This window comes from Podarcis bocagei (assembly GCF_964188305.1).
Source record: "Podarcis bocagei genome assembly, chromosome: 9".
Lineage (NCBI taxonomy): Eukaryota > Metazoa > Chordata > Lepidosauria > Squamata > Lacertidae > Podarcis > Podarcis bocagei.
Window position 1 is genome coordinate 5,854,799 of NC_138134.1, and position 27,644 is coordinate 5,882,442.

At 44.9% G+C, this 27,644-nt stretch overlaps 1 protein-coding gene across 3 annotated transcripts; it reads left to right on the forward strand.

Moving 5' to 3' along the window:
* The first annotated feature begins 3,709 nt into the window (after positions 1-3,709).
* MFSD10 (major facilitator superfamily domain containing 10) lies at positions 3,710-27,430 on the forward strand. 3 transcript variants are annotated; one of them, XM_081207821.1, is made up of 13 exons: positions 3,710-3,754; positions 5,915-6,109; positions 7,332-7,428; positions 7,700-7,803; positions 9,927-10,085; positions 12,105-12,293; positions 14,670-14,778; positions 15,763-15,865; positions 17,759-17,867; positions 18,888-18,978; positions 20,943-20,990; positions 22,809-22,898; positions 24,077-27,430. In XM_081207821.1, exons 2-13 carry the CDS (start codon positions 5,933-5,935, stop codon positions 24,178-24,180), a joined length of 1,380 nt encoding a protein of 459 aa, XP_081063947.1. In that variant the 5' UTR covers positions 3,710-3,754; positions 5,915-5,932; the 3' UTR covers positions 24,181-27,430. The 3 variants fall into 3 exon arrangements, with proteins under 3 accessions (XP_081063947.1, XP_081063945.1, XP_081063946.1); XM_081207819.1 differs by lacking the exon at positions 3,710-3,754 and adding an exon at positions 4,664-4,773; XM_081207820.1 differs by lacking the exon at positions 3,710-3,754 and adding an exon at positions 4,664-4,773 and having other exon boundaries at positions 5,920-6,109.
* The last annotated feature ends 214 nt before the right edge of the window (positions 27,431-27,644 follow it).

Sequence of the window (27,644 nt, forward strand, 5' to 3'; positions counted from 1 at the left end):
GGGGGAAAACACAAACTGCACAGGTAGGCATTTCCTTATAAATGAATGTTCACGTTGGAAAAAAGTATACCAAATGCTGACAGATGTTTATTTAGAAAAAGAATGTGACTTTGGAAGAAGGTATTTGAAAGAAATGTGGAAGATAACCACACAGGGAATGCAATGTTCTCCTCAATTGGCACTGTTTGTAGATGAGCAGCAAAACCACAGGATATCACTGGAGGGGGTTTTCCTGGGGCAGCAATTGATTGTTGGTGTCAGAAGGTATAGTGTCTGGAACTCTTAATTCACTATTGTTTGCCAACAAAATTTGACATGCAGTTGGCCATTCACTTTCTTTATAATATGCCGAAGAATAATGTGATACATTTGTATCCTGTCCTATGTTTGTGAATATAAATATATGCATAGATGCATAAAATCCCATAAACACACATACAAAAGAGAGACAATTCAACTCCGTCCACCAGACCTAAGCAGCTCTGAAATAACGGTATTTTTTCATAGCATGTGGAACATTTATCCTGGCACTGCAAGCAAGTAGCACACTGGCCTCTGAAGTAATTGGGAATCATTGTAGGCCTTTCCCTTCTAAGCAAGCTCTTGCTAATTAAAACCAAGTAAGTATTGCATATATACTGGCAGTATCCAAGGTTGTACAAGCAGCCTTTCATTCCTACAGCATGGCTTGACCTTTCTCTGACACCCCTATCGCATGAGTCCGTTCCATCTGTGGGAAAGCGTCACTGGCTACATCCCATTGTCCAGTTGGATCTTGGATTAGCCCACCTTCCAGGGGCCACTTCTGATAGGTGTTGGGGGCACTTATACCTGTCAAATCACCTGATTAATCTGCAGCGATTCCTGCTGAAAAATTCAGTGCCAAAGGCAAGCTGCACTTTTGGCAGCTTCACTCAGCTGGAACCAGTCCCAGTGGGGCTTGCATTTTGTGCCAAATGTAAAAGATGCTGAATTGGTGGTAGAGCATTTCCTGCCTGCGCCTGGTCAGATGGGCAGCATATAAATAATGGATTATTATTATGTTTAAGGTGCAGTTTGGCCAGAGCTGTAGCTGGGGGGAGGGGGGGCCAGCCTGGGTTTTTGCACCAGGTGAAGCTTCCAGAGAGCGCCATTGAGGCTCCCAGCCTGGCAGCATTTACTGTGGGCTTCAGCCAGAGAGAAAAGGAAAAAGTGAATGGCGTTTTTTGCAAGCGCCTGGCCTTCTCTGTTGCTACCTGAGTGTTCCTTTCAGATCCTTTCCCCTTGAAGTGGCTCATTTACAAGAGGAAGCAGGGAGAGGGAGGGAATAGTTGGACTGAAGCTGGTGGCTCTCCCCAGTGAAGGTGAAGATTGGGTCCCCTGTGGTTTTGTAACTCTGAAATTCTGAAGAGAGGGGTGGGGAAGCCTGCCCTCCAAGCAACGTTGAAAAGTGTTTTGTTGCTGTCCACTGCTTGTTCTGCTGTTAAATCTAAGGAATTGGAAGGGATCCAACTCCTGGAATATACTATCTCCTTTTTCTTTTTCCATGTCTCTGAGATCAATTAAAGAATCATAGAATCCTAGAGTTGGAAGAGACCCCAAGGGCCATCGAGTCCAACCCCCTGCCAAGCAGGAAACACCATCAGAGCACTCCTGACATATGGTTGTCAAGCCTCTGCTTAAAGACCTCCAAAGTAGGAGACTCCACCACACTCCTTGGCAGCAAATTCCACTGTCAAACAGCTCTTACTGTCAGGAAGTTCTTCCTAATGTTTAGGTGGAATCTTCTTTCTTGTAGTTTGGATCCATTGCTCCGTGTCCGCTTCTCTGGAGCAGCAGAAAACAACCTTTCTCCCTCCTCTATGTGACATCCTTTTATATATTTGAACGTGGCTATTAAAAGTGATGAAGAGATCAGACTTCCCCATCCTGCCTTTTTTTGGGGGAAACGGGAGCTTTTGTCATGATAAAACAAATGGCAAGTTCACAAGATAAGCATTTTGGAGTATTGCTTGGTTATAATAGGTGGGATGGGGGTGTTTGTTTGGATTTAGATGCTGGCATGTCCAAAGTCTGCCCCCGTGGCAGTTTATTTCCTGGGGGGAAATCCTTAAAAAAGCTCAACAACTTTGGTCGGCCCTTACCTTCATCAAATCTGGCCCTCTTTGAAACAAGTTTGGACACCATTCTAGAGGACAATATACATGTTTACACTATTTGAATACATAAAGAGGGCACTGCTGTAAAATACTTGTACCAAATGAAAGAAATATGATGCTGACATGTGAAGCACTTTGTATTTTGTAATTTTGAAGGAAAATGTAGCCAATCCACTTTAAATTGAGTCTTGCACTGTATGTGTCTACTCAGAAGTAAGTCCCACTGAATTCAATGGAACTTGTTCCCAGGTAACTGGGTAAAAGACTGCAGTATTATACAGTGGTACCTCGGGTTAAGTACTTAATTTGTTCTGGAGGTCCGTTCTTAACCAGAAGCTAACCTGAAGCCGCCTGCTGCTGCCGCGCCGCCGGAGCACAATTTCTGTTCTCATCCCGAAGCAAAGTTTTAACCCGTGGTACTATTTCTGGGTTAGTGGAGTCTGTAACCTGAAGTGTATGGAACCTGAAGCGTATGGAACCCGAGGTACCACTGTACCGCAATCCTAAGCGTTTTTACTCAGAAGTCCCACTGAGTTCAGTAGGACTTACTCTCTGGTATGTGCCTGATGATTCTCAGAGTTACGATACAAGAAAATTTGCTCCATTACACACATATACAGTGGTGCCTCGCAAGACGAAATTAATCCGTTCCGCGAGTCTCTTCGCCTAGCGGTTTTTTCGTCTTGCGAAGCAACCCTATTAGCGGATTAGCGGTTTAGCGGCTATTAAAGGCTTAGCGGCTAAAAGGCTATTAGCAGCTTAGCGGCTTAGAAAAGGGGGGGAGCGAAAAAAATCGCAAGACTTTTTCGTTTTACTTGCGAAGCGCATCGAAAAACGGAAAACCCTTTCGTCTAGCGGGTTTTTCGTCTTGCGAGGCATTCGTCTTGCGGGGCACCACTGTCCCCAGATAGATTCTATGTCAACAGAGGGGCTGAGGGCAAAAGCCAACGAAACTGCAAATTTATAGCAAGATTATGTTAATAAAAGCGAACTCATTCTTGAAGTGGCAAGTTTCAAATATGTATTGAATTTAGACTTTGTCCACCGGCGAGTCAAAAATGGTATTCAAGACGCATACCCAAACATAACCGTTTGGAAAACGTTGAAAGCTTTAGGGCAGAGAAAAGGAAAAGTCCTTCATGCAACGAGGCAGCGATGGCCACCAACTGGGCTGGCTTTCCAAGAGGCTCACGCCAATTCACGGAGGAGGAAACGGGTGCCGTCGAAGACCCGCTGGCCCCGCCAGAAGTGAAGGACCCCGCCGGGAGGCGAGGAAGGGCTGCCCAGGGCCAAAGGGCCCCTGGGAGAAGAGGGTGCCGGGCTGCGGGCGCCCCTGGCCGGATCCAGCGAGCGCCTCGCGCGGCGGCAGCAGCAGCAGGAGCGACGGTGCGTTTTTGCGCGCCGCCTGGGCTGCTGGCCGGGCGGCGCGGATTCTTCTGGCCAGGGCGCGCCTCCCGTCTCGGGAGCCTCCACTTGCTGTGGCCTTGGAGGCGCCGGGAGAGGCCTCAGCCCGGAAGAGGAAGCGGCAGGAAAAGCCGAGGACCCCGGACGCCCACGCCTCGTCTCTCGGGCAGCCGCCGCTCCGCCCGGCCGGGTCCCCGCGCTTCTCCGGGCAGGTGGGCTGGCGGGCGCAGCGCGCGGGTCCCCCGCGGCCTCCCTCGCCGGCGAGGCTCCCCTTCCCGCCCCTGGCCCTTCTCTCGCCGGGTCCCCGTCCGGGGAGCTCGGGGGAGGGCGCGGATGCGCGATGGATGCCGCCTTCGCCGCCGCCCCCTCGGGCGAAGAAGGCTCCCTCCGCCCCGCTGCTCTCGGCCAGCCCGAGGCGTGGGCATCGCCCACCTGCCGGGAACGAGGGGAGAGGGGAGGGTCCCCAGGGGCAGGGGCGCAGCCAGGCAGTGGCGTAGCGTGGGTTGTCAGCACCCGGGGCAAGGCAAGTAATTTGCGCCGCCTAACCCGTGGATTTTAGCAGGGGGCAGAGAGCTGCCAGTGCGAGCGGGCCCCCCCTTGCACCCCTCACGCTACGCCACTGCAGCCAGGAATTGTGTCGGGGGGGCAGAGCCTCAGATTGGAGCAGCGGCGCAGCCAGGAATTTTGTTAGGGATTGGTATTGATTTAGGGGGGCAGCTTCCGCCCGGCTCCCCCCCATGCCGAAGGGTCCCCCCTCTTTGCATTCCAGTCGTGCTCCTGCCCCCTGGAAGCCGCCTTGCCGGAGGCGCGTCTCTTTGGCCAATTCCCCGCGTCCAGCCTCTGATAGTTGATGCTATAGATTGAAATCGTACTGCGAAATTAAGATCACTTGGCACTGTTAAATACATGATTTGGTTTCTTTTCGAAAATTAGCAACCCTCCTTATAATGTGGCTTTTGAAAAAACCACATACATTGTTTGGTTGCAGCTGCAATTACGTGTATCAGTGTTAAAAATGCAGCCATAAAAGCTCGGGTTGCCATATTTCAAAAAGTGAAAATCCATTCGGTAAAGTTGTTGAGCTTTTTTTTCCACCCCCAGGACATTTTTACCAATTTCAGAAATTCCACAGAAAACCAAGCCATTAAGCAGTACCACCAGATGATATGAGCGCTTCAGGGCAGCGGCTGCTACAAGTGTGAGACCACAGCAGACCATGGAAGGGGATGCGGTGAGAAATGGCTTGAAGAATGTGCATTTTTGCAGCTTCATTTGTACATATGGAAAAAGTGATAATATGGAGTATGCTTCATGTCCTTAATGCTTTTGAATTTCTGTCTCACGTGCATTCTGTCAATCTGCTTTTTGATAGAACACACTCATTTATCAGTTTTCTGCAGCTGATAACCTTGCCCATGGAAGTCTGTTCTGTAACTATTTCAACCTTTACAGCTAGATGGTGCCTCTCTTACTACAAAGCCTCATCTCAGAGGAGAGTGCCTGTTTCAGTCCTCACTAGAGCACAGTGGCCGTTCCACCTCTGTGGACACTCAAAAGTTTTACCCTAAAGCAGTGATGATGGGAGTTGTAGTCCCAAAACAGCTGGAGAGCCAAGTTTGGCCATCCCTGCCCTAAAGAATAGCGCTTGCATACTTTTAACCCCTATTAAAATACAGATGAGAGCTCACTGTTCTTCCTGCGGCAGTTAAAAGCCACCTGTATTCAACATCAGACCTTATTTGATTGCTAAAGGCTATGACAAATACTTCCAACTAAAGCATCATCTTCGAAGAGCACCTGATTAATGAAAGATCATGGTGCTGCGTTGTAAATTAATGGCATTTTGTTCCAGCCCAACAATGGGAATTGGAGCTGTAAGCTAGTTTCATTTTAGGTATTGATATTTTTGATGCTGTTGTACCAGATATATTAAATTTTAATATCTCTGTGTTTATTTTGAATTTTTGTGGTTAAGTTAAAAAAAAAGAGGAGTGGTAGTTTTATGTTAAACCCTGCTTAGAGCCAGAACTACTATATACAGACCCAGATGGTAGATTGTTAATACTTAAAGCACCAAGGGGAAATAATTTATGTAACAGGAGTCTATGCACCCAACCAGAATAAAAGGGAATTCTTCAAGAAGATTGAAAAGAAGATGTTGGAATATTTGGAAGGAAAAATAATATTACTGGGAGATTTAAATGGAGTCACCAATCCACAATTGGATAGATCAGGAGAAGGAAAGAAACAAGAGAAACTACCTCCTACCTTTTTTTTTTTTAATTGCAGTAAAATTTCAGTGAAGGGAGAATGAGTCAGCAAGTTATCCACTTCCTCCCCTTCCCCCACTGTCCCCACCCTTTGTATTTCAGAGCAGGATCACTGAGACAATGTCCCTGGGGGAAAGCCAAGAGAGCAGGAGGCCTTTCAAGGAGCCCCTGGGAACTGACGTGGGCTCTACTCGTGTGATCACCATTGTTTTTATCGCACTCCTCATAGACTTGTTGGGGTTCACCCTCATCCTGCCTCTCCTTCCTTCAATTCTTGACCATTACAGCAATAATAATGTAAGTAAGACCTAAGTCACATTTACCCAAAACACTCGCGATAAACATGTAAAATATGATGGGATGCCACCATGGCATGATTGTGCTATGGCAGCGCTTGAAACGCACATCTCTGCAAAGAGTGTGCTCTAACAATAATGAACCACTTTAGTCCTGGTGCCAAAGTGGTCCACCTGGAATTTTGGTGTGCCAAACATCCTATCTTCTGTATACAGTGGTACCTTGGGTTACATACGCTTCAGGTTACAGACTCTGCTAACCCTGAAATAGTACTTTGGTTTAAGAACTTTGCTTCAGGATGAAAAGAGAAATCGTGCTCTGGCGGCGCGGAAGCAGCAGGAGGCCCTATTAGCTAAAGTGGTCTTCAGGTTAAGAACAGTTTCAGGTTTAGAACGGACCTCCGGAACGAATTAAGTACTTAACCCGAGGTACCACTGTATGCAGATGCCTAAACCAGACAATGCCTCTATGTAACCTCTGGGCAATTTGAAATGTTTGGGTTCAGTGTTTTGGTATCTGAGTGAACCAGCAATGCTCATGGAGCATGTGTTACTGCTTAAAAACAACAACTTTTCAGACAACAATAAATCTTTAGAGTTCATAGTAAGTGATCTAGCACATCTGTGTCTTAGGTGAAAACTTAAGACAGGTTTTGATGTAACTCTAAACTGGTACGGTAATACTGCAGCGAATAGTAACTGTTAGTGGTTTTTTTAAAGGTGCTATTGTTATCTTCCAGTGGGGAGATTTCAGACTTGTGACGGTTAGTTTCGTTCTTCACTCCATGTTGCTGACTGTAGGAAGACAATTCAGGAAGCCCTTGTATTGATCTGATTGGATGTGAAGCATAGGATTAGTAAAAGCAGAACGTGACTAGTTCCTTCTTCCCCTTGTGATGTGGCATAAATAACGGAGAGAGAGTGAGAGGGTGGTTAAGCTATTCTCTTTCTTTCCAGTGGCTTGTCTGTCTCTGAACCACTAAGGTGTTAAATGATAGTCCAAATGTTGCAGAGCCTGCTAAGGTCTGAGGGCAGTTAAGGCTTTCTGTCTATTAAAGCAAGTGTTTCTAAAAACATTGGTTGTGGTTACTTTTTGCACATGACAAGAACTAGAAAAAATAATTGCGTAATAATTGCACGTGGTGTGCAGCTCTCAGGCTGACTATGGTTGCTCCCCTGTCCTCCCCTGAATTTATCCCTCCCATGCATGTTTTCTTCCACAGGATAGTTTCTACATGACGCTGCAGCATGGGGTGGACTGGTTCAGTGAAGTGGTTCAAGTGCCTTCTGAAAGGAAATACAACAGTGTCTTATTTGGAGGTATGGAGGTCTTAGGTTTGCTCACAGTTTGCATGGAGCACAGGACCATATAAATCTGCCATTAAATGCAATTTAGCCATCTTAATCATGCATGGAAAATACTTCCTGATGCTTTCAGGTGGGTCCTGAGGACAACAGCCCAAAATGTTTAGGATCCATGGCAGCCTTCATAATGTAATGTGTGGCATGGCTCACACGTGAACATGATTGTGAAGGATTGACCTTGATGCTGGCAGATCCATATTGCATTTTAATCTTCCATATTTTGCAGGTCTGATTGGCTCCATATTTTCCATCCTTCAGTTCTTCTCCTCTCCACTTACTGGTGCCACGTCTGATTACTTTGGGAGACGGCCGATCATGTTGTTGACTGTGGTATGTCTGTTGACGGGACTAAAGAATGTGCAGTGTAGATCGGTTACATGATCTACATAACCCCGGCTAAACCCAGGCAGCCCTTTTCCATTGTGCACTGGGTGTTGTGTGAGTCAAACCATTACATTTTCTGGATTAGTTCTGGTCAGGCTGAATTCATCTTGCAAGGTTGAGTTGCACAGGTAATAAGTAGGGCAAAATCATAGTTGTTTTTTTAAAACTCAGCCAATTCAGCATGAGCTGGCTGCTCCTCTGGTGCGCGCACACAGGCCTTGAGCTTTTCCTACGTGTTCTCCTCCACTGAGGAACACATCACCATTTCCTCTGGCACAGGCTGTTCTTTTTGTACATTCACATGCGCCTCCTATTACTCTCTTCCACAAGTGGAGAACTCTATCAGCAGCAGCTCCTCAGCTCCAGCCACCTCACCCTTCTCCAAGGTTTTGTCCTTGGCTACTGAGTGCATCTCTTCAAAGTCCAAGGCCCTCAGCTGCCCATCCACACTCTGGATCTCTTCCAGCGGGGCTCCTGGGTCGCTTTCAACCCCCTGTAGCATTTTAACTGGCAGGGCCCTCGCCTCGCGTGGAGTCACGCTTTCCTCTCCGCTGAGGCTTCTCACACACTCTGCTTGCAGCTGTCAGTTGAACTACTGGTTTTGCCGCTCCATCCATTGCTGGCTTTGCTGCTCCAGGAATGCTGCCATTCCTCCATTTCGGCTCAGGTTCTTGCTTACAGGTTCTTCAGGGAGCATGAATCCCACTTCTGACAGCATTGTTGCACGCCATCCTAATCTCCAAGCAATGCGAGGTTCCAGGCGCTTAACCAGGGATTGTGTTTCCTTCAGGATGAGGTACAGGAGAGGCTCTGGGGTCTTTATGGGATATGGGGTGTGTGTGTATACACAACATGAGCCTACCATGGGTATGGGGGGTGTCTACAGTATCAACACCCCAGGTTTGGATTCAAACATAAATCAAACATTGCTGTGACTCTCCCTCCACTTTGCTGCTTTGCTTCTAGCTCACATCACTCCAAAACTCTCTGCTGTCAATTCTGGGTTTGTGCTTCTATCTAACCGCGACTTGGGAGAGGAGGCCCCACCCATTTGCCATCTCACACAGAGCCCCTTCCTTTGTTCTCTTTATGGCCCTGCACCCAGGCTCTCACCTCAATGGGAAGCCAGCCTGGCTTGTATTTTCACACTTGCTGGATCCAGGGGTTAAGAGGGTCTTTGCTTACAGCCTACTCCCCCGCCCCAAACTTATAACTATATATATTTCTGGGGCAGAATCCTACAAGACCTCATCATCTTCTCCTCCCCGCTGCAGCCCTCTGCACATGCCACCAGAATATGTGCTTTACTTTGCATTTAAAGAAAGTAGAAGGAATATATTTGTTCACACGCAAGCGCGCACATGCACACCCCCCCAGTACATAGCAACTTTCCTGATTCCTTTTAATGAAGTGAAGAAAATGACTAATTTATCAAGTAGCAGGAAGGAAGGAGATGGGGATGAGAGCAAGTATTGGGGGTAGGATGAGTGAGTGATCCAAAGGGCGGGGGGGCAGCTCTCAAAGGCATCTTTCCCTGGGCTCCCTTCAGCCTGGCAGTGCTGTTGATTCCATCTTACAATAAACAGCTGTGTATCGCCTTGCCTTTAGGCTAGAAGAGAAAAGTTTCCATGCCAGCTGAAAAAGCTGCAATTCTTTGCAGCATCAGAGATGTTTTAGATAACCTTCATGATTTCGGCTGCTTGAAGATTGCTGAATACACAAGCTTGGACAACCCCAACATGTGTGAAAATTCTCTTCAATACTGCTTTTATGTGCTTATGAATTGGTCTGCATATGGCCAGTAATTGTCCTAGGTTTTTTTTTCTCATCAAACTTTTATTCTGAATAAGTAACCTGAAATTTCTCTTTAGCTTCCCAAATTGGGTTCAATAAAGAATCCAATAACAGTATTCTTTTGAGAAAACATGACATTTCCCCCCATTTTTTAGTTTAGGTTCAGTTTAGCTTCCCCTGTGTAATACTGTAGGTCCAAGGGGGAGTGCTTACATTTTCTTGTGCTTTCTAAATACCATTATTTTCATTACGTATGTACCTTCTTATTTCTGTAGATTGGTATGATAGCATCATATTCCTTGTGGGCCGTTTCCAGGAGCTTTGAGCTATTCATTTTCTCCAGAATTCTCGGTGGAATAAGCAAAGGGAATGTCAGCCTCTCCACTGCAGTAATTGCTGACTTGCAGAGTCCAAAAGCTCGAAGCAAAGGCATGGTGAGTTAACGGCCTGGTGTGAGCCTTTGATCAGGATCTTGGCTGTTTAATTTTTGATCAGCCACATGGACGTGAATGTGTTCCGCATACAGAGTGGGATGGGATGAGATGCAACAGTGACATGAACATGGCCATTCCCCAGTTTTGTTTGCCCAATACTAGGCTAGGAATGTTAGGTGCCATTTCCCCCAGAATCCCAAGGGGTGGTGGTGGTTAGAATTCTCCAGTCGCAGTCCAACCTGACTTCAGCCTAAACTTCATGCTTCTTTCTATCCAGTAGAAAAATTGCAGATTCCAGGTGGTATCCAGTGCAGTGCAAGGACTTCTGCCTGCACAACGGAACACCCTCCCTCTCTTCTCCCTCTGCCTAAATGTGTTCTGGAGTTTTGCCCCCGACCCTCTGGAGCAAGTTTGGGGACTGTGCGAGGGGAGTATGGGGAGGCACAGGTAGTGGCCGTGGTGGCAGCCCTGGCAAAGCTCTCACTTGCCGTACTAAGAATCGCTTTTACAGAACTACGATTCCAGGCGATGGCCTCGGCGGTGTTTGATGGACAGTACGGCAAAGTACATTACGAAGAGAGACTCTGTGTGGACAACCCTGCGTCGAGGACCTGTGCCATTTATTGCAGTGCCCGTTATATATAGACTCCACAGACCGATTTATAAAACCCCTGTTTATGAATGGAACACATTTGAATAGGGTGCAAAGGGTGAAATGGCTGCTGAGCGACACCGACGACTTTGTTACTTATAAAGTAGCACTCTGTGTGCTGGCAGCTAAGAAGATCAGGAGGAAGGAACTAGACAAAATAGCAGTCAACTGCAAAGGGGTTTCGGATATTTAATTTGGCACATCTTACCTGAGAATCTTCTGCTATTCTGTTCTATTTAATGCAACAAATAATTTTAGTAGCCGTCACCGTGGTTTTATTGTATGTGCCCGATGGTTTTTATGGTTATTGTTGTTGTTGTTTTTCGTTCTCCTTCTGAATGATGCCATGGCCTATGGCTAGTGCAAGTCTCTTCGTCTTGCGAGTTTTTCGTCTTGCGATGCACGGTTTCCCATAGGAATGCATTGAAAATCAATTAATGCGTTCCTAGGGAAACCGCCTTCAGACCAGGGAAACCGCCTTCAGACTCTTCTGAAGGCTGGGGGGGGGGACAAGGGCTTTTCTTCCCACCCCCAGCATTTTAAAAAACACCGGGACAGCGGAGGACTTCTCCGCTGTCCGGGCGATCTTAAAATGCTGGCGGGCGGCATTTTAAAATCGCCCCGGGACAGCGGAGGACTTCTCCGCTGTCCGGGGCGATTTAAAAGCCCCTGGGAAGGCAGACAGGGGGGACAAAGACTTTTGCCCCCCGCCTGCCTTCAGAAGAGGTCCTGGACCTCTTCTGAAGGCGGGCGGGGGGCGAAAGTCTTTGCTCCCCCCCCCCCGCCTGCCTTCAAAAGCCCTCCGGGACAGAAGCCGGGCGTTCCGAAGCCGGGCGGCGGGGGCAGGCTTCTCCCCGCCGCCCCTTGCTTCAAAAGAGGTCCGGGGACAGCGGGAAGCGCTTCCCGCTGTCCCCGGACCTGGGGCTGCAGGGAGAAGATCGCTTCTTCCCCGCTGTCCCCGGACTTCTTTTGAAGCAAGGGGCTGCGGGGAGATCGCTTCTCCACGCCGCCCCTTGCTTCAAAAGAGGTCCGGGGACAGCGGGAAGACCCGCTGTCCCCGGAGCTTGCGGGACAAGCTTCGTTTTGCGAAGCAAGCCCATAGGGAAATTCGTCTTGCGAGGCAACTCGAAAACGAAAAAACCTTTTGTTTTGCGAGTTTTTCGTCTCGCGAGGCGTTCGTCTTGCGGGGTACCACTGTAATTGGTATTGGTAACAAAATATTAAGTTACTATTGAGAAAGATGAATGTGTAATTATGGGTATCTATGTTTCAAATAGTAAATGTGCGTATTTGCTGCTCTGGAAGCTCTAGCAGAGTTGAAGGAGGAGAGAAATGCTACTAAATAAGTATTACCCTTGTTTCCCTAGGCAATGATTGGCGTTGCTTTCTCCCTGGGCTTTACCTTTGGGCCTATGCTTGGAGCATACCTCTCCATGGAAAAAGAGAAGGGAGAAATCTTCTATGTTCGGTCTGCTATGTTTGCTGTCATGTTTGCTGTGATTGACTTGGCTTTCGTCTTCATGTGGTTGCCAGAGACACTCCCCAAAGAAAAACGGGTAACATGTTCTAGAGATAGATAGTCGCCATCTTGCTCTTAACAGAACATCAGGAAACCAGTGCCTCCATTTTTAAGCAGAATCTGGCCCAAATAAATTGTCTCACTCTGCTTTATAGTTTCAAAACAGGTCTGGAGCTCCATGTATGCTTGTTACTGGCAAGTGGCAAGTTATCTTCCTTATGTTCCATTAAGTGGAATTGCACAAGAAATGCAGAAGAACACATAGTCCTCAAGGGCAGAATTTATTTACTGCATTCAAGTCCCATCTCCCCTCCAAAGAGTACAGTTCCCCCCTCCCCTTCCCATTTAATCACCACAACAAAACTTGAGATAGGTTAGGCTAAGAGAGAGCCCATGGTCACCCCATGAGCTTCGAAGGGATCCAAAGTCTGGTCTCCCAAGTTCTAGTCTAGCAGCCAAACCACCACATAATGCTGTCTTTATTGCCCTAGTTGGAGCATGGGATATGGATGGAAAAGGCGGACTGGTCCAAGTCACTAAAGTCAAAGTAGCAAATACGATTTTAATGGTTCTCCATTAATTTTGCAAATGCTTAAGATAGTTTTTTAATTAATCTTGATCCTTCCAAGAGCTGCTTTGAGCTGCTTGGCTTTTTAGTGCTAAGAAATTATCAAGTGTCATGTTACTTTAATTCTGGACAGAAAAGGCACACGTTGAGAGAAATGATTAACAAACATGGTTTAGGCCTTGGTAGTGCGCGAGTGGCTGTGTGTGAGTGTGTGTTTGTGTGGTGTCAGATGGTGGGCGTCAGCTCTAACCATTAGCAAAGTGAAGCAGCTGCCAGATGGATGGTGTATTGCCTACTGTTAGGGAGGAAGACAGAGGACTGTGGGATTTTTCTGCTTCAGGTGTCAAAGTTGGTTGACCTTGGTCACTATGCACCTTCATTTGCTGAGGGACCCTTTGCTGCTCTGACATTTTGTCAGCCCTGGTGTAGATACAGGAAAAGTAAAGCTAGACTAATTCCAAAAAGCCATTGCTAGAGAAGTAGTCACTTGAATCTGGAATCTCTCAGCCACCACAACCCCTGAATCTGGGATATTAACAGCACATTTACATGGTCCACTCCGGAACAAGTCCTTCAAATCCAGTGGGGCTTATTCCCAGGTAAGAGGGTATAACGTTGTACCCTAAAGACTCCTTAAAACTGCTTTATAGCACAATTTTGTGCAGGGATACTTTGACATAAGTCCCATTGGGTTCAGTGGACTCAGAGTTGCACCGGAGGCCCAGAGAACTCATGCATAGTTGTTTGTTTCAGATCTCCTGAATAGCATGCAGAAGCTGGAAGAGTCTCTCTCCCTTGCTATTCCTTTCCTCTACATATGATGAAAATAACTGGATGTAGCTATAGTGTCATTTTAAAACAAATACTTAGAGTGCATTGTACAAGCAGAATTGGGAAATGGTTGTTTGAGATCACCAACTGAATTTAGAACAATGTGGGTAACAGATAAAATTCTGATTTGGTCTATGCAACTTTAAAAGAAAAATGTGTGAAAATAAATATCAAATGTTATACTATCACAAACTAGATCTATAAACCAGGACAAAATGGGAGAGAGATTTTTCAAAATAAAAATGAAGCTTTCTGCACCGTTGGTGGGGTTGTCCCAAAGTGGAAAACTATTAAAAGGACATAAAATTTAAAAGTAAAAATTGTTTTAAGACCCAAGCTTTTAAAAAATCTTTTTATTGTTTCATTAACCAGTACACTCAAAACAATAAATGATAGCAAGAATTATATAGCATAATAGAATACCTAGGAATAAATTAAACGAAACTGGTTATCTAAATTAGTCCCTATATAACTCTCAATTAGTATGAGGCAGCCTTCTCTCTTTCCCAGTACTCTTTATGTGTTAGATAAATTTCCTTTTATTTATACCTGTACAACCCAGGACTTTCAAAATTTGGCCCCCAAGATTCCCAGCCAGAGCACACTCCCGTAGTCTGCTTTTGCAGCAATATGGGGTGGAAGTTTCGGTCTTGCTCAGGGGTCAGCAACCTTTTTCAGCCGTGGGCCGGTCCACTGTCCCTCAGACCATGTGGTGGGCAGGACTATATTTTGAAGAGAGAATAAATCAACGAATTCCTATGCCCCCCAAATAACCCAGAGATGCAATTTAAATAAAATGACACATTCTACCCATGTAAAAACTCGCTGATTCCCGGACCGTCCGCAGGCCAGATTTAGAAGGTGATTGGGCCACATCCGGCCCCCGGGCCTTAGGTTGCCTACCCCTGGTCTTGCTCATGCAAGTAGCACTAAAGTCCTGGTTTTGTGTGGCACGCAAACAGCTCAGTCACAGCCCCTTCAGACTCAATTCTTTCCTTCTCCTTGTTTTGTTAGGTGTCCTCCATTATGTCGGGATTCCAGTCAGCAGCTGGCCTGATTAGTCCTCGGGCTCTGTTCCAGTTCTCTGCCGTCAGCCAAAATATGGAAACCTCTTCGAAAGAGAGCAAGTCCTTGAGCTTTTTGTTCTTCCTTTTATTATGAAGTTGCCTGTGCATGTCAAAATCCACTACCTTTTTCTCCTTTGCGCCAACCCTGATGTTGCAAAATGTTGTGTTGTCTTTCTTCACAATGAGGCTTAGCCCTTTCCTGAATATATTTGCATATCTGCACTTTTGCTTGAGATTTGGCAGTCCTCCCAGTGAGCATACTGGCTTGAGTTTATGCAGCACATAGCATGAAAGAATGATTGCAGAGATATGCTTTGAGTGCGTAAGGCCTCTGCGTGCATCAGCTTCTGTTAGTAACATGAAAATATACTCTCTGACATGTGGAATGAAACATGGAGTGCAATAGAAATAGGTTTTTTTAAAAAAAAACACACACACACACACAACACAATTCCAGGAAAAAGCACATTTACTCTGAACTAGTAATCACACCGGTATTTTTCTTACCACACCTGCATAGTAGGATTAGTCAAGTACTGAAGCTTTCAATACTTTTACAGAGAAAGCATCTTATCTCACCATCTTTTAAAATGTATTTGTTTAAAACATATTTATGCCATTTCTAAGACATATCAAGGTACAGCATCTAATTAATATCCCCTTACGCAGGGGTTACGTTCCAGGGATAGCGCATGACATCAAAATCACGTATAGTCAAAACGCATTGGGTACAGGAGTGGGTGCCTGTCCAGTGGGCCAGCAGAGATGACCTAAGGCATGGAAAGGTCAGGAAGGGGACAGAGGAGGAAGGGGCTGGAAACTGTGTATATGCAAGGAGCCAGTATTACATCTGCACTGGATTTGTGTGTTGTAACAGCTTTTAGTCTTCCACAGCTGGAGCCAGAGCCCCATCTGAGATTTGCAAAGTCTAGAGCTGCTTTTTTGAAGGTTTTGATTCTATTGGTATGGCCATTCTGTTGGTATGTTTACTTTTGTACTTGTTCTTAAGAATGGAATTTGATGGTGGTGTTTTGTAACAGATCTCAAGATCCTCGGCCTGGTGTATTTCCTGTATCTTTTCCTGTTTTCTGGTCTGGAATACACTCTGAGCTTTCTTGTCCATCAACACTTCCAATTCAGCAGGTATTTCGCATGATATTTATTTTATTTGTCAAAATAGTGAGCCTCACAACACATCAGTATAAACAAAGTTCTGTCATGGTGTTTACTCAGATGACCTCTATGTTTAATTACAGTATAAGATGTCATTCCCACTCCAATCCACCCCATAATGTAGGCTCTGGTTGAGAAAACTCATCTAGTGTTGCAGGCCATTTTCTCTGGAAATATTTGTCCCGTTAGCTTGCATAAATCACCCAAAGTGGAAACTCAGCTGGCAGTCCTCTCTCATATGAGTGAACATTCCTATAACCATTTTACTTACCTATTTCCTTGATACATTTGAATCATGCTCTTCCATCAAGGATATGTCTGACAATTTAGCTCAGGCGTAGGCAAGCTTGGCCCTCCAGATGTTTTGGGACTACAACTCCCATCATCCCTAGCTAACAGGACCAGTGGTCAGGGATGATGGGAATTGTAGTCTCAAAACATCTGGAGGGCCGAGTTTGCCTGTGCCGGATTTAGCCTCTCTGCACCTCTGTTAGACTGAGAGAGTTGCTTCCAGAGGCCAGTCACCAAGTTTCGTGACTGAGCAGGGATTTGAACTCATGCTTGCGCTCTTTTGGAACGTAGAGACGGCATTCACCAGGTCTGAGAGATCTCCTGTCAAGGTGCTCTGCTGCGGACCCAGGTGTATGTGGCAGCTAAGTCTGGGAGGCTGCCTGCCTCTCCAATTCCCTGCAATGTGCTAGTGCAACACTGCGTCATGCATTGTGTTAAATTATAACATGGCAGGCACTTTCCCAACACAGGCCCTGATCCCAGATAAGTCCACTCCTGGCGGGGCAGGAGGGGGGGCCAGGCAGCTGCCGGTGCTCATGGGCCCTGCTAGGGAACGTGGGGCCTGGCAGCTGCTCAGTGCTGACACAGGTTCTCTCATATCTTTTGTTTCCCTCCGTTTCTATCATATGATTACAATTTTTTAATTGATTTTTGCATATTTTAACAATGTCAGCAAACATATGAACATACAAACGTAACCCCCTCCCAAAGACAAGAATATTCCCAGACTGTCCTCATTACTGTATGATTTTTGAGAGCTTAGTTTTTTTAGGATTCATTGTTGGTAACTGATTCCGTGTCGTTGGTGGTAAGTCTGCCCAAGAAGCCTTCCCTTTTGCAGGGACACCAGAAGCTGGAGGCAGCTTTTCATTTCTGAATGTGGAGATGTTTTGGTGACCAGAGGTCATTCCCGAGAGGCAATTTGGTTTGTAATGATCAAGAGTTGCCCAGACACTTAAATGTTTTTCATTATAAAAATGTGAATGGAGTCAGATTTCATCCACCATCACCCCTGGCAACACATAGGTGTTGCCAGGTACTTAAGGACTCAGCCCATTAAATAAATTTGCATTTGCTCATTTATATGTAGAAATGCCCCTGAGAAATTAAGATGGTGTCTGCTTGGCCAGGTGTGTGACTTAGCAGCAGTACACCTTGCAGGGCAGCTGGCTATCCTAATATATTTAAGATTAAAAAGGAGAGGAAGGGCAAAAGAACTGAGGTATGCTGGCAAAGTCCTGGGAATTGGACCCCCTGGGCCACCCCTCCAACATCCCTGTATGTTCCTGTAATAATTTTAGAAGCCTCCTGTAGAGGGGAGATTGAATGCTTTATGTCAAAGTTTCTTCTAGTTACTGACTGGGTAGAACTATTACTAACAAACATAATTGCAAATCAAGCTAAACTACTTTGCCCCTAAGAGGGCTGTGTCAGAACTACTAAACTGGTTAGTTAGGGAACATGCCCAAATATCCACAGTATATATTCCTTAAAATATAACAGCTGCCAGCCATGTTAATTTTGGGAGTTTAGACATGGAGAAGAAAGTAACTTTTTCCTGTTTTCTCTTAGTCTGGAACAAGGGAAGATGTTTTTCTTCATTGGAATTACGATGGCTGTGATCCAAGGAGGTTACACTCGCCAAATTGAGCCAGGAAACGAAGTCAAGACTGTAAAAAGGGTGGGGCTTGTTTTCCATTTGAAGTAGTCTTTTTTGTACTTTCTTTTGCTTCATGCATATTTGAAGAATTTTCAGGAAATGTGTCTTCTGTCATTTAACTTGTAATAGATCCTGTTGATTTCTCTCCTTTTGTGAGAGAGTACACAAAGCATTTGTTCATGTTGGAGAAGGTCAGTGTTCAGTAGACCATAATAATGAGGGGGGGGGGAGAGAGAGAGAGAGAGAGAGAGAGAGAGAGAGAGAGAGAGAGAGAGAGAGAGATTGGCTTTGGGGCTATGAAGTGGATATAAAATGGTCTTTAAAGTGCAGTTTCTGTTGGTGATGGTGCCCAATTCCACCATCAAACAAATCATTCCAAACCAACTATTTTGTTCCTAGCATAAAATTTCTTGTTAATTCGCCAAATGAGAAAAAAAACCAATAAAATAAAGGCTCGTTATCCTATTCTCTATTTTCTTGCAGAGATCTTTAGGAAAAAAACCTAGAGAAATTCTGAGTCATCTTGCATGCCACACTTCTGGTCATTTTACTCACATGTAAAATGCCATTTTGAAAAACTGTTAAACTTGAGGAAATTATCTTTGAAATGATCTAGAGCACGTTAACTATATATGAAAATGAAAAATGGGTCTATAGGTTGACATTGTCATGGAATCACCCTTACTACATAGCTCTTTGGCTTTCCTTCCCCTTAAGGCAGGAGAGCTCTTGGATTTCTCAGCGCAAGGGGCTTTTGTGGCAGGCAGGGGGGCAGGCAAGAAAGGAGAAGGGAAAGGATGAAGGTGGCCATTGACTCCCCACTTGCCTCATCCGAATGTTGCCATGTTCCAGGGAACCAGCTAGGGCTGTTTCAAGGTGAGCAGATGCCTGCATCTCAATAGTTGAAGCAGAAGACAGAGCGGGAGCCCAACTGCTCTCAGAGTAGGGCAGGCCCAGGAGAAGAAGCTTTGGGTTTTCACTAGAGTTTGTGTACTGTAAAACCATGATCTTTCTCACTTTGCCCCCTTTTCTTTTCGACAGGCAATAATGGTGTCGGCTCTTGGTTTCCTTTTTGTTGGCTGGAGTTCTAATATGATCCTCCTGGGCACGGGACTGTTGTTTTACTCCTTTGGTGAGCTTCTCAAACAAATCTTTTCAGGCGCTAAAGCAAAGCGAAATTGGCTCCATAGATTTCTTGAGTTCATTAATGCAGAATGGATTTAGGTTTCCAAACTGCCTTTGTTGCTTATCAATCTTGAAGGAGATGTCCTTCCGAGTTTATTTTATTGCTAATGACATGATAGAAGTTGCCATGGTGATGTTTAAACACGTCATTAACTTGTGTCGCCTCAGCTTATGGTTGATCTTTCCAGCCTCCTTCTAGGGGCTGAAGAGGATATCTAAATTGTCAATAATCCTGGCTTAGCATGCTTTTCCAAAAAAGAAATGTGATGTCCCCGACTGCTGTTTAAATACAAAATAGACATCTACAGACAGAGGAAAGTTGCATAGTCCAGGCTGTCCAATCAGAGTTCAGTTAAGCACAGGGGTCAGCATACTTTTTCAGCAGGGGGCCGGTCCACTGTCCCTCAGACCTTGTGGAGGGCTGGACTATATTTTGAAAAAAAAAATAGAAATGAACGAATTCCTATGCCCCACAAATAGCCCACAGATGCATTTTAAATAAAATGACACATTCTACTCGGGTAAAAACACGCTGATTCCCGGACCTTCTGCAGGCTGGATTTAGAAGGTGATTGGGCTGGATCCGGCCCCCCGGCCTTAGTTTGCTTACCCATGAGTTAAGGCAAGGACTCTTGAACCTAGAAGATGCTCAGCTTCCCAGTTGACTGCTGAGGAGATGGACCAGTCTTTTCTTTGCAACTTAATCCCTGAATTGCAAATACTGCAAAGCTCTGCAAAAGACCAGCAAGGTATTTTCCAAAAGAAAGGGCTTAGTGGAAATTTCTGTTCTCTGACTGGAAGGGATTCCGTCACCTTTTGATGGCTCCTTCCTCTGGATCCTCATCTTTGGCTTTTTCTCCAGAGGAAGGGGGTGTGCTGACCTCAAGCCTGGAAAGCTTGAGGAGCCTCTCTGTTCCTTTGCTGCAAATACAGAAAGGCCATTTGGCAACAGGAGCTCTTTTATCATGCTTGTGGAAAAATATTGCTGAGGGGAAGGTTTGAGCACTGGAAGTGCCCCAACAAACTCCTCCCCGTGTTCACTTAAAGGCAGAAGCCTGAAGGACCAGCCACCTCCCATTTCTTGCACCACAGGGGGTTGGACTGGATGACCCTCAGGGTCCCTTCCATTTGGACAATTCTGTGATTCCATGATGCCAGTCCTGAAAAAGAGCAAGAGTTAGAATGCCCTCTGGGAGGCTTGCAGACAGAAAGCCACAGTATGGACATTCCTGTTTCCTCCTGAGGCTCCTGGAAGGCATTTGTTCGGGATCTACCAGCATGATCAACTAAGGCAGGCATCCCCAGACTCGGCCCTCCAGATGTTTTGGGACTACAATTCCCATCATCCCTGGCCACTGGTCCTGCTAGCTAGGGATGATGGGAGTTGTAGTCCCAAAACATCTGTAGGGCCGAGTTTGGAGATGCCTGAACTAAGGGATAGTTTTTGGTATGACTAGCATCTGCCTGACCAGCACTTTCAGGGGGAAAACCTCACCATAAATTGTCATTAGGACTTAAATTCTGAATTCATCACTCCAGCAGTGTTTAAAGGGGGAGGGGGAAGCTGATTCAGAGAGCAGTTTGGCAAACTGCTTTAATTAAGACAGTCTCTGTGCTCCTGTATGAGCAAACCGGAGTGGAGGAGCTGTTTTAAAGCCTTTGCAAAAGCCTCTTTGTGCAGCGTGTGTATGAGAACGACTTCAAATGACACTTTTGCAGAGGGTTTAATCCCCATTCAAGTGATGAGCAGGGATTCGATCCTGCTGTTTTGGCTATGGAATCTTGTTTCCCACTGGGAACTGGATCGAAGCCCATGCAGAATTAAACCTTCTCCTCCTGCCATCCATTGTTAACACATTTGCATTCTCACTTGTTTAATCATTTTCTAACCTGTTATTAAATTACTTCCAGCTGCTGCTACGGTTGTTCCTTGTTTGTCTACGGTGGTGTCTGGATATGGTACGTGGCTGTTTACTCTTGTAACGGGCAGAGCCCTTCTCTAAGGAGTTTTTTGCTTGCTCTTTAAACTGTGTGTTGAATATTTAAAGCCAGGCTGCTGTCAGATTCTTTTGGCTCATAGTTGGAGATAGATTAAACACAGAGTTGGAAATTGATTCCACTTGGCGATGGCTCCTGCTGTTTTGTACAGCACACAGTAAGGACAGTAGGTGTGGTTCAGACAAATGCAAGCACTCAAAATACCATTACCGTATTTTTCGCTCTATAGGATGCACTTTTCCCCCTCCAAAAATGAAGGGGAAATGTGTGTGCGTCCTATGGAACGAATGCAGGATCCTCGGCTTCGCCGCGAGGCGCCTGTCCAGCGAAGCCCGAGGAGGAACAGAAGGGTCTCCTTCTGTTCCTTCTCCAGCTTCGCTGAAGGGCGCTGCGCCTTCTCCCTCTCTGCGCAGACGCGCCTGTCCTGGCTTCTGCTTTAGCCCTGCGCAGCCTCTTCGGGCAGGGGGAGCCTTCATCCTGCTGCCCTGAAGAGGCTTGGCGCGGTTATCCCAGAAGCCAGAACAGCCACACGGTATCCCAGAAGCCAGATCCCTCTTGCTGTTCTGGCTTCTGGGGTTCAGAATAAGTTTTTCTTGTTTTCCGCCTCCCAAAACTAGGTGCGCCCTATGGTCCGGTGCGCCCTATGGAGCGAAAAATACGGTAATTTGGGGGGAAATGAGTGAAGGATCTGTTTAACTCTCCCATTAAGAAATGTGGGACTTCAAATGGCTTATTACTGACTGGGGCATGCCAAGTTTTTATCGACTGCTTATTCCTATATGGTGCTAGCGACTATAGATACCTTACACTAGAGCCCACAAAATGATCTCTAAATAAAATAATACATTTTTGCAGGTGGAAACTATTGCCCTATTTTCACATGTTGTATGAGCACAAGGGAAGATAAAGACATTCAGTTCAAAGTAATGGTAGGAATGACCAAGAATGGCTAAGTAGAAACTCTGTCCTCTAACCCAAGGATTTGCTCAACATTCCTCTGCCGGTTAACTGGCAAATAAAATATACCTCAGGGAGGTATGGAAATGTAGTTTTGATGCTGAGTTTTAGCAGCGAAGTACACTCAAGATTGTGGGATTTAGGCCTCACATGCTGGTGGTAAACTTGCCTGAACAACTCTCCTTGTTTCTCATAAAGGCAAAGTTGAGAAGAACTTCTAACACTATTACTCCAGTTGCACCTAAAAATACAAGATTAAAGGGACAAGAATGAAATGGAGATAGTTCGAATGCTCACTGGGTTTGACAGTGCAGACTTGTTCTCATTATTTGAATAACTGAAGGAGTTGGGTTATGTTGAAAGTGTTGCTTGGTAGCTGGGGTTGTTTCTTTCGTTTGTAAGCCATCCAGGGCATTGTCGTCAATGGACAGCTGTCTAAATGTAAGAAGTAGATGAACTACAGCAGCTTTTTAGTCTGAGACATCATGGCAAACGCACAGATACTCCTGCTACCTCCCTGCTACATAACTCCTTCCTTGACTCCACTACTTTGCAGCCATTTTGTTTGAGCTCTCAAATCTGGGTCTGCTGACCAATGCATAGTTCCAGCCTCAATAACTCTCAGGAGGCAGTGGACCTGGTCTTCCTAACCAGGGCCTCGGGATAAGGATGCACGGTTCCCTCTTAAAGACCCAATCCTTTATCATTTTATTTCTCAGATATGTTTTATAGTGCTGGGCTCTAAGTGTTTTGCCTTGGTAGGGAAAGCCAAGAAGTAAAAAACTGACAAGTAGTAAATGATGATGGTTCTTTCTTTCATAGGGTTAGCCAGCCAAAAGGGAACCCTAATGGGAATCTTAAGGAGTCTGGGGGCCCTCGCAAGAGCTTTTGGACCAATTGTGTCAGCAACAGGTAATTGTGCATGTATGCGTGTGCTTACTATTACCCTTGTCGGTAATAGAAACAATATATTGTTCTAAATGGATTTCACCAGGGAGAAAATTGAACCTCACACTGCATATCATGGAAAGTGTTTCAGCTATGGTAGGATTCCTGTTTTCATGTTTTTTTCAGGAAAGGCTGCAATAGCAACATGCATTTTCCTCGATACTACGAAGCGTGGCTGTGATACAGAGAAGTGCGTCCATGCACCCCACATTTTGTTTGTAATTTGCATCACAAGATAGTCTTGGCAGCCAGCTAAAATTAGAAACTTCCATCTCTCCCTCTCCCTTCTAACGTCTAAAACTAGAAAAATGCCTGCCTTCAGGTTGTTGCAGGTCGCTTTGCCCTTGCTCCAGTTTTTGTTTGTTGTGGGGACTCTTCAGCCCCTCACTCAACCTTCCCTCCCCACCATTAGGTTTAAGAAGCATCTTTTGGATAAGAGCTTTTTTAAAGGGGAAATGCTGCTGGTCAAAGTCCAGTCTCCAAATGCTTTTTGAACTTAGGAGCTTTAAAAATCAATTTGGGTATTCTTCCAGGGAAATTCTGAGAGGAAAAGGTAAGGTTTTTATCTCACTGTGGGCTTGCTGTAGATGTTTCTGTGTGTGCTTTGACTCAAACTAGCTCTGTTTTGGAAAAGGAAGCATTTGAGGTTCCCCCAGGAACTGACCTTCCTATAGCACTTGCTGACTAGAGAGAAGCAAGAGTTTTGAACCCCAGTTACCTCACAGGAGCCTCCCTATAGCTTGCGCCAGGCACAGAGCCTCAGGAAAGCAAACAGACCTGCAGCAAAACGTTTGTGGAGCTGAGTCACATCCTCGCCCCTTTCCCATCCATGAGGCTTTCCTCATGGCAGAGTTCCTGGAGCATTTTCTGACACCTGCCGTCTTGGGCAAATGTGGTTCTTTTTTATTGGGCCCTGACTGCCGCCAGTCTGTTGATATTGTTGGATAGGAGCAGAGGGTTCTGCTTTCAGTTCGAAAATTCCAGCCCAGGTGATATTTAAAGCTGCATCTTCTGGGAGAGGCAGAGCTCTTCTCACTCAGTTTGGTACAAACTGTTTTGTGGAGGCCACTTTAGGAAAGTTCTCGCTTTTTCCGGATTAACAATATTCTTAAATGTTGATTTTCTCCTTCCTTTCTTTCCAGTATACTGGCTGGCAGGAGCTGAAGTTTGTTTCACGGTCTGTGCCTTTTCGTTCCTCCTTCCCTTCGTTCTCCTTGGATACATTCAAAAGCAAAGGAAAGAGTAACAAGCAACTTTGGCTACCATTTTCCAAGAAACATTGGAAATCAGGCCCTTAGGCGGCTGAGCTAAGAAACATTTTGTGGCACCTCCGGCCTTTGCATATGATGAAGTGCACAGATTTTGAGCACATGTTATTTCTGCTGCACTGTGGCAAAGAGCCCTGGAGAAGAAACCTCAGCTACTGCCTTTCAGCAAACAATACCTTTGCCATAAAAAATGGTCAGATACATTTCCTGTTCCGCAAGAGAGTGCACAGTGGTGGAAAAGCGTTGTTTGCTTTGGCAGAAAGCGTTTAAAGAAGGAAATGAAACAATATCTACAGACTTGCACTAGACATGCTGCATAAATTTTGTTGAATGTGTTTTGTCTGTACATGCACACACACATGCAAACGTATACTATCCTTGAAATACGTTTTCTAAATAATATATTTACTGTTGATTTGTCTGCCAGATTTGAAGCACACATAGGTCCCGCTATGGCAACACTCGTTATCTGCAAATTCAGTTATCCAAACACAAAGAATTATGCCCAAACCATGGTACAAAAACAGCTGATTCAGATATCCAAACAGCCAGAGTTTGCCCACTTCCTTACTTGTGTTTTGCTGGTTGGCTGCAGCCATTTCTGGAAAAAGCCCAGGGGGGGGGGCAGAGACTGGACAAATCACAGATGATAAATGTTCCCGTAGGAAATAATGTAAATCATCAGCTCGTTAGGCAAATGCTTGCAAATGATTTCCTGGTAATGCACTGTGTTTGGAAAGCAGGAACTACATGTACAACATTTCCTTGATACTTTGCTATTGAGCTCAAGTAGATCTGTATGTTTTGTATATTGGTGCCAAAACCTGAGTCTTAACAGGTTGCCAAGGGCAATAGTTGTTTCTTTAAACCAAAGGCTTAAGTTGCAAGCTGGAAAAGTGTGTACAGGTATATCCTACAGTTAGCTATGGGTGGCAGTAAGCTGAAACACATCATGTTCATACCTTCATGTGCAAAAGATTGTGTAGTTAAGGCAGTACGTTTCTAACGTAACCAGGTTTATTATTATTTTTTGCATAATTATGATTCTGGCTCTGTTTACAAGAAGTGTATTTTATATTCTTTACATAAATATTCCAGATTAAGCTTCAGGGATAACGGGAAGACTTTTCATGCTTGCAACAAATCACCTGAAGGGAGGAACTTATGCCTTACCACATGGGATATGTGAACGTGAGGCACGCTTAGATTTGGTCGATCATTCAGTATGGTGTGAAAGCATGAGACACAGTGCAGTCTAAATCATGATCCACTCAGAAGTAATCTATTTAATTCTATTAATTCAGTGGGGCGTACTCCCAAGAAAGTGGTTAGAGAAGTCCCGTTTCTTGTTCTGTGAGGGAACTGTGCTGCCAGTTCTGTGAATTTAAGCCTAGCAACAGTCATCCACCGATAGTTCTGACTATTCCTGTTTGGGGTTTGTTTGTTTTTTTAAAAAAATATTTTCATCTTTTATTGGAATTTGATTGTTTTAAGAGTTAAAACTAGAGTAGAAAGTCAACCAGATTTTGGTCTACAATTGCAATTTGATACAGGAAAACCTGAACAGGTTGACATTTAAGGTGGCTTCCTATTGTGCCTTGATGTTGCTTCATATTGTGCCAAAGCATTAGCCTGCTACAGCGAACAGTTACGATGTCTTAATAGGTTGGTTTTCGGGGGGGAAGGAACCTGAAAACATAAGAGTAATCTGGAACATACGAAGCTGCCTTATAGCAAGTATAATAATTCAGTATTACTCAGAAGTCAGCACTAGCTAGTAATTGCTCTCCAGGGTCAAGGGCAGACAGGGTCTGCCTCCTGAACCTTTTTTGAATTCAGTTGTTTTAAGATTAAACCTGAGGTTTCTGTATGTAAATGAAGTGTTTGACCCCTGTGCCAAAAACTCCTACTGGAGTATCTGTGGAAACAATTGTAGCACTTAAATTACAGCTGTGCAAGACACGCCCATCCATCTAATTTGGGCCGATTCATTGATCTGGATCTGCCCCTAGTATAGACCTAATCTGGACCTCATTTGCATTGAGAAACCAAAACAGCCATCCTTTTTCCCCCCCACTAAGTGCATGAAATTGGAGACATGGTAGCCCCTACAACCCTACAGGTGGCCCTAGGGCAGGCATAGGCAAACTCGGCCCTCCAGATGTTTTGGGACTACAATTCCCATCATTCCTGACCACTGGTCCTGTTAGCTAGGGATGATGGGAGTTGTAGTCCCAAATATCTGGAGGGCCGGAGTTTGCCTATGCCTGCCCTAGGCTGTTGCTGCTAGCTACTTTTTGAAGTCCCATTTAGTTGAGTGAGGCTTACCCTTGAACTGAAATCCCATTCCCACTTAATGTAATTCCACTTTTCCTTGGCAACTCCTTGCAGCTGCTGTAATACTGAATCTTGGCTCTAAATAACTTTTTCTCTATAGCAGTCTAAAACATTAAGCATACTGTTTTTTGTGTTGTGCAGATTTTTTTTGTTTTCCCTGTATAAAACTTTTGAGAGACCAATTTTTCACTGAGTTATTAAAAGCACGCCTGTCTTTGTGCCTTATCTAGCCAGTTGGATCCCAGCTGGTTTATTCTCCTGAATTCTGTATAGCATCCCAGGGTTGTATCTGTTAGAGGAGGCAAATTTTATTCTATTGTTTTTTTCCTCTCTTTTTCTTCTGCTACACAAGCAGCCAGCATACCAGCTGCCTCTGAATGTAATTGAAAAAGAGAGCAACAGGAAAATTAATAAAGCCAGGAATGCAGGAAGAGAAAAAAGCAGAGAGGAAAAGAAGAGATAGGAAAGTTGGGGAGATGAGAGGCAGCAAGAAAAACAAGAGATTCTTTGGAAAGCAGGAAAGGATGCTTCTCCTCCCCCAATTTATCTCCTTCCTTAATCTATAGTTGGCTACTATGACCTCTGCCAAAAGCATAAGAGGAGCTGGCCCCTCTCTTTAAATTGGAAAACTATTTTCCCTCTGTGACAAAATGGTTATTTGTCTCTGTAAAATAGGCTAAAGGGTCTGTTTTTATATTTACTGCTCTGGTATATGAGGGGTTAATTGTCATTGCAGCCTCTTAATTGGAGTCTCATGTAACAAAGGTCACCTAATTAAGACCTGCAGAGGCCATTCTCAACTAGGTCTGTTCTGTGTCCTCCCACTGCATAGCAGATATCTATATTGCGTTTTGAAGATATTGCTTTTTCAATAAACATTTTAAAATGGAATTTTTTATTCCAGTCTCTATCTGTATTGGATTTTGTTTGTATATATGAAATGGTTTTATCTATGTTTTTATGGTTATATCACTTTGCTATATTTCTGAGAGTGATTTATGAATTGAGCTTAGAAAACATAATAAAAATTCCTTCCTTCCAGATAGTATTTATATTATATGTAAGATTCAGGGCCCAAACTTTAATATCAAAATACATCATAGTC

What these genes read in the sequence shown, in the direction of transcription:
- MFSD10 (XM_081207819.1), top strand. An exon ending in ACCATTACAGCAATAATAAT is followed by an intron (nt 6,110 to 7,331) that starts GTAAGTAAGACC and finishes TTTCTTCCACAG; the next exon opens with GATAGTTTCTACATGACGCT. An exon ending in ACCAATTGTGTCAGCAACAG is followed by an intron (nt 22,899 to 24,076) that starts GTAATTGTGCAT and finishes CTTTCTTTCCAG; the next exon opens with TATACTGGCTGGCAGGAGCT.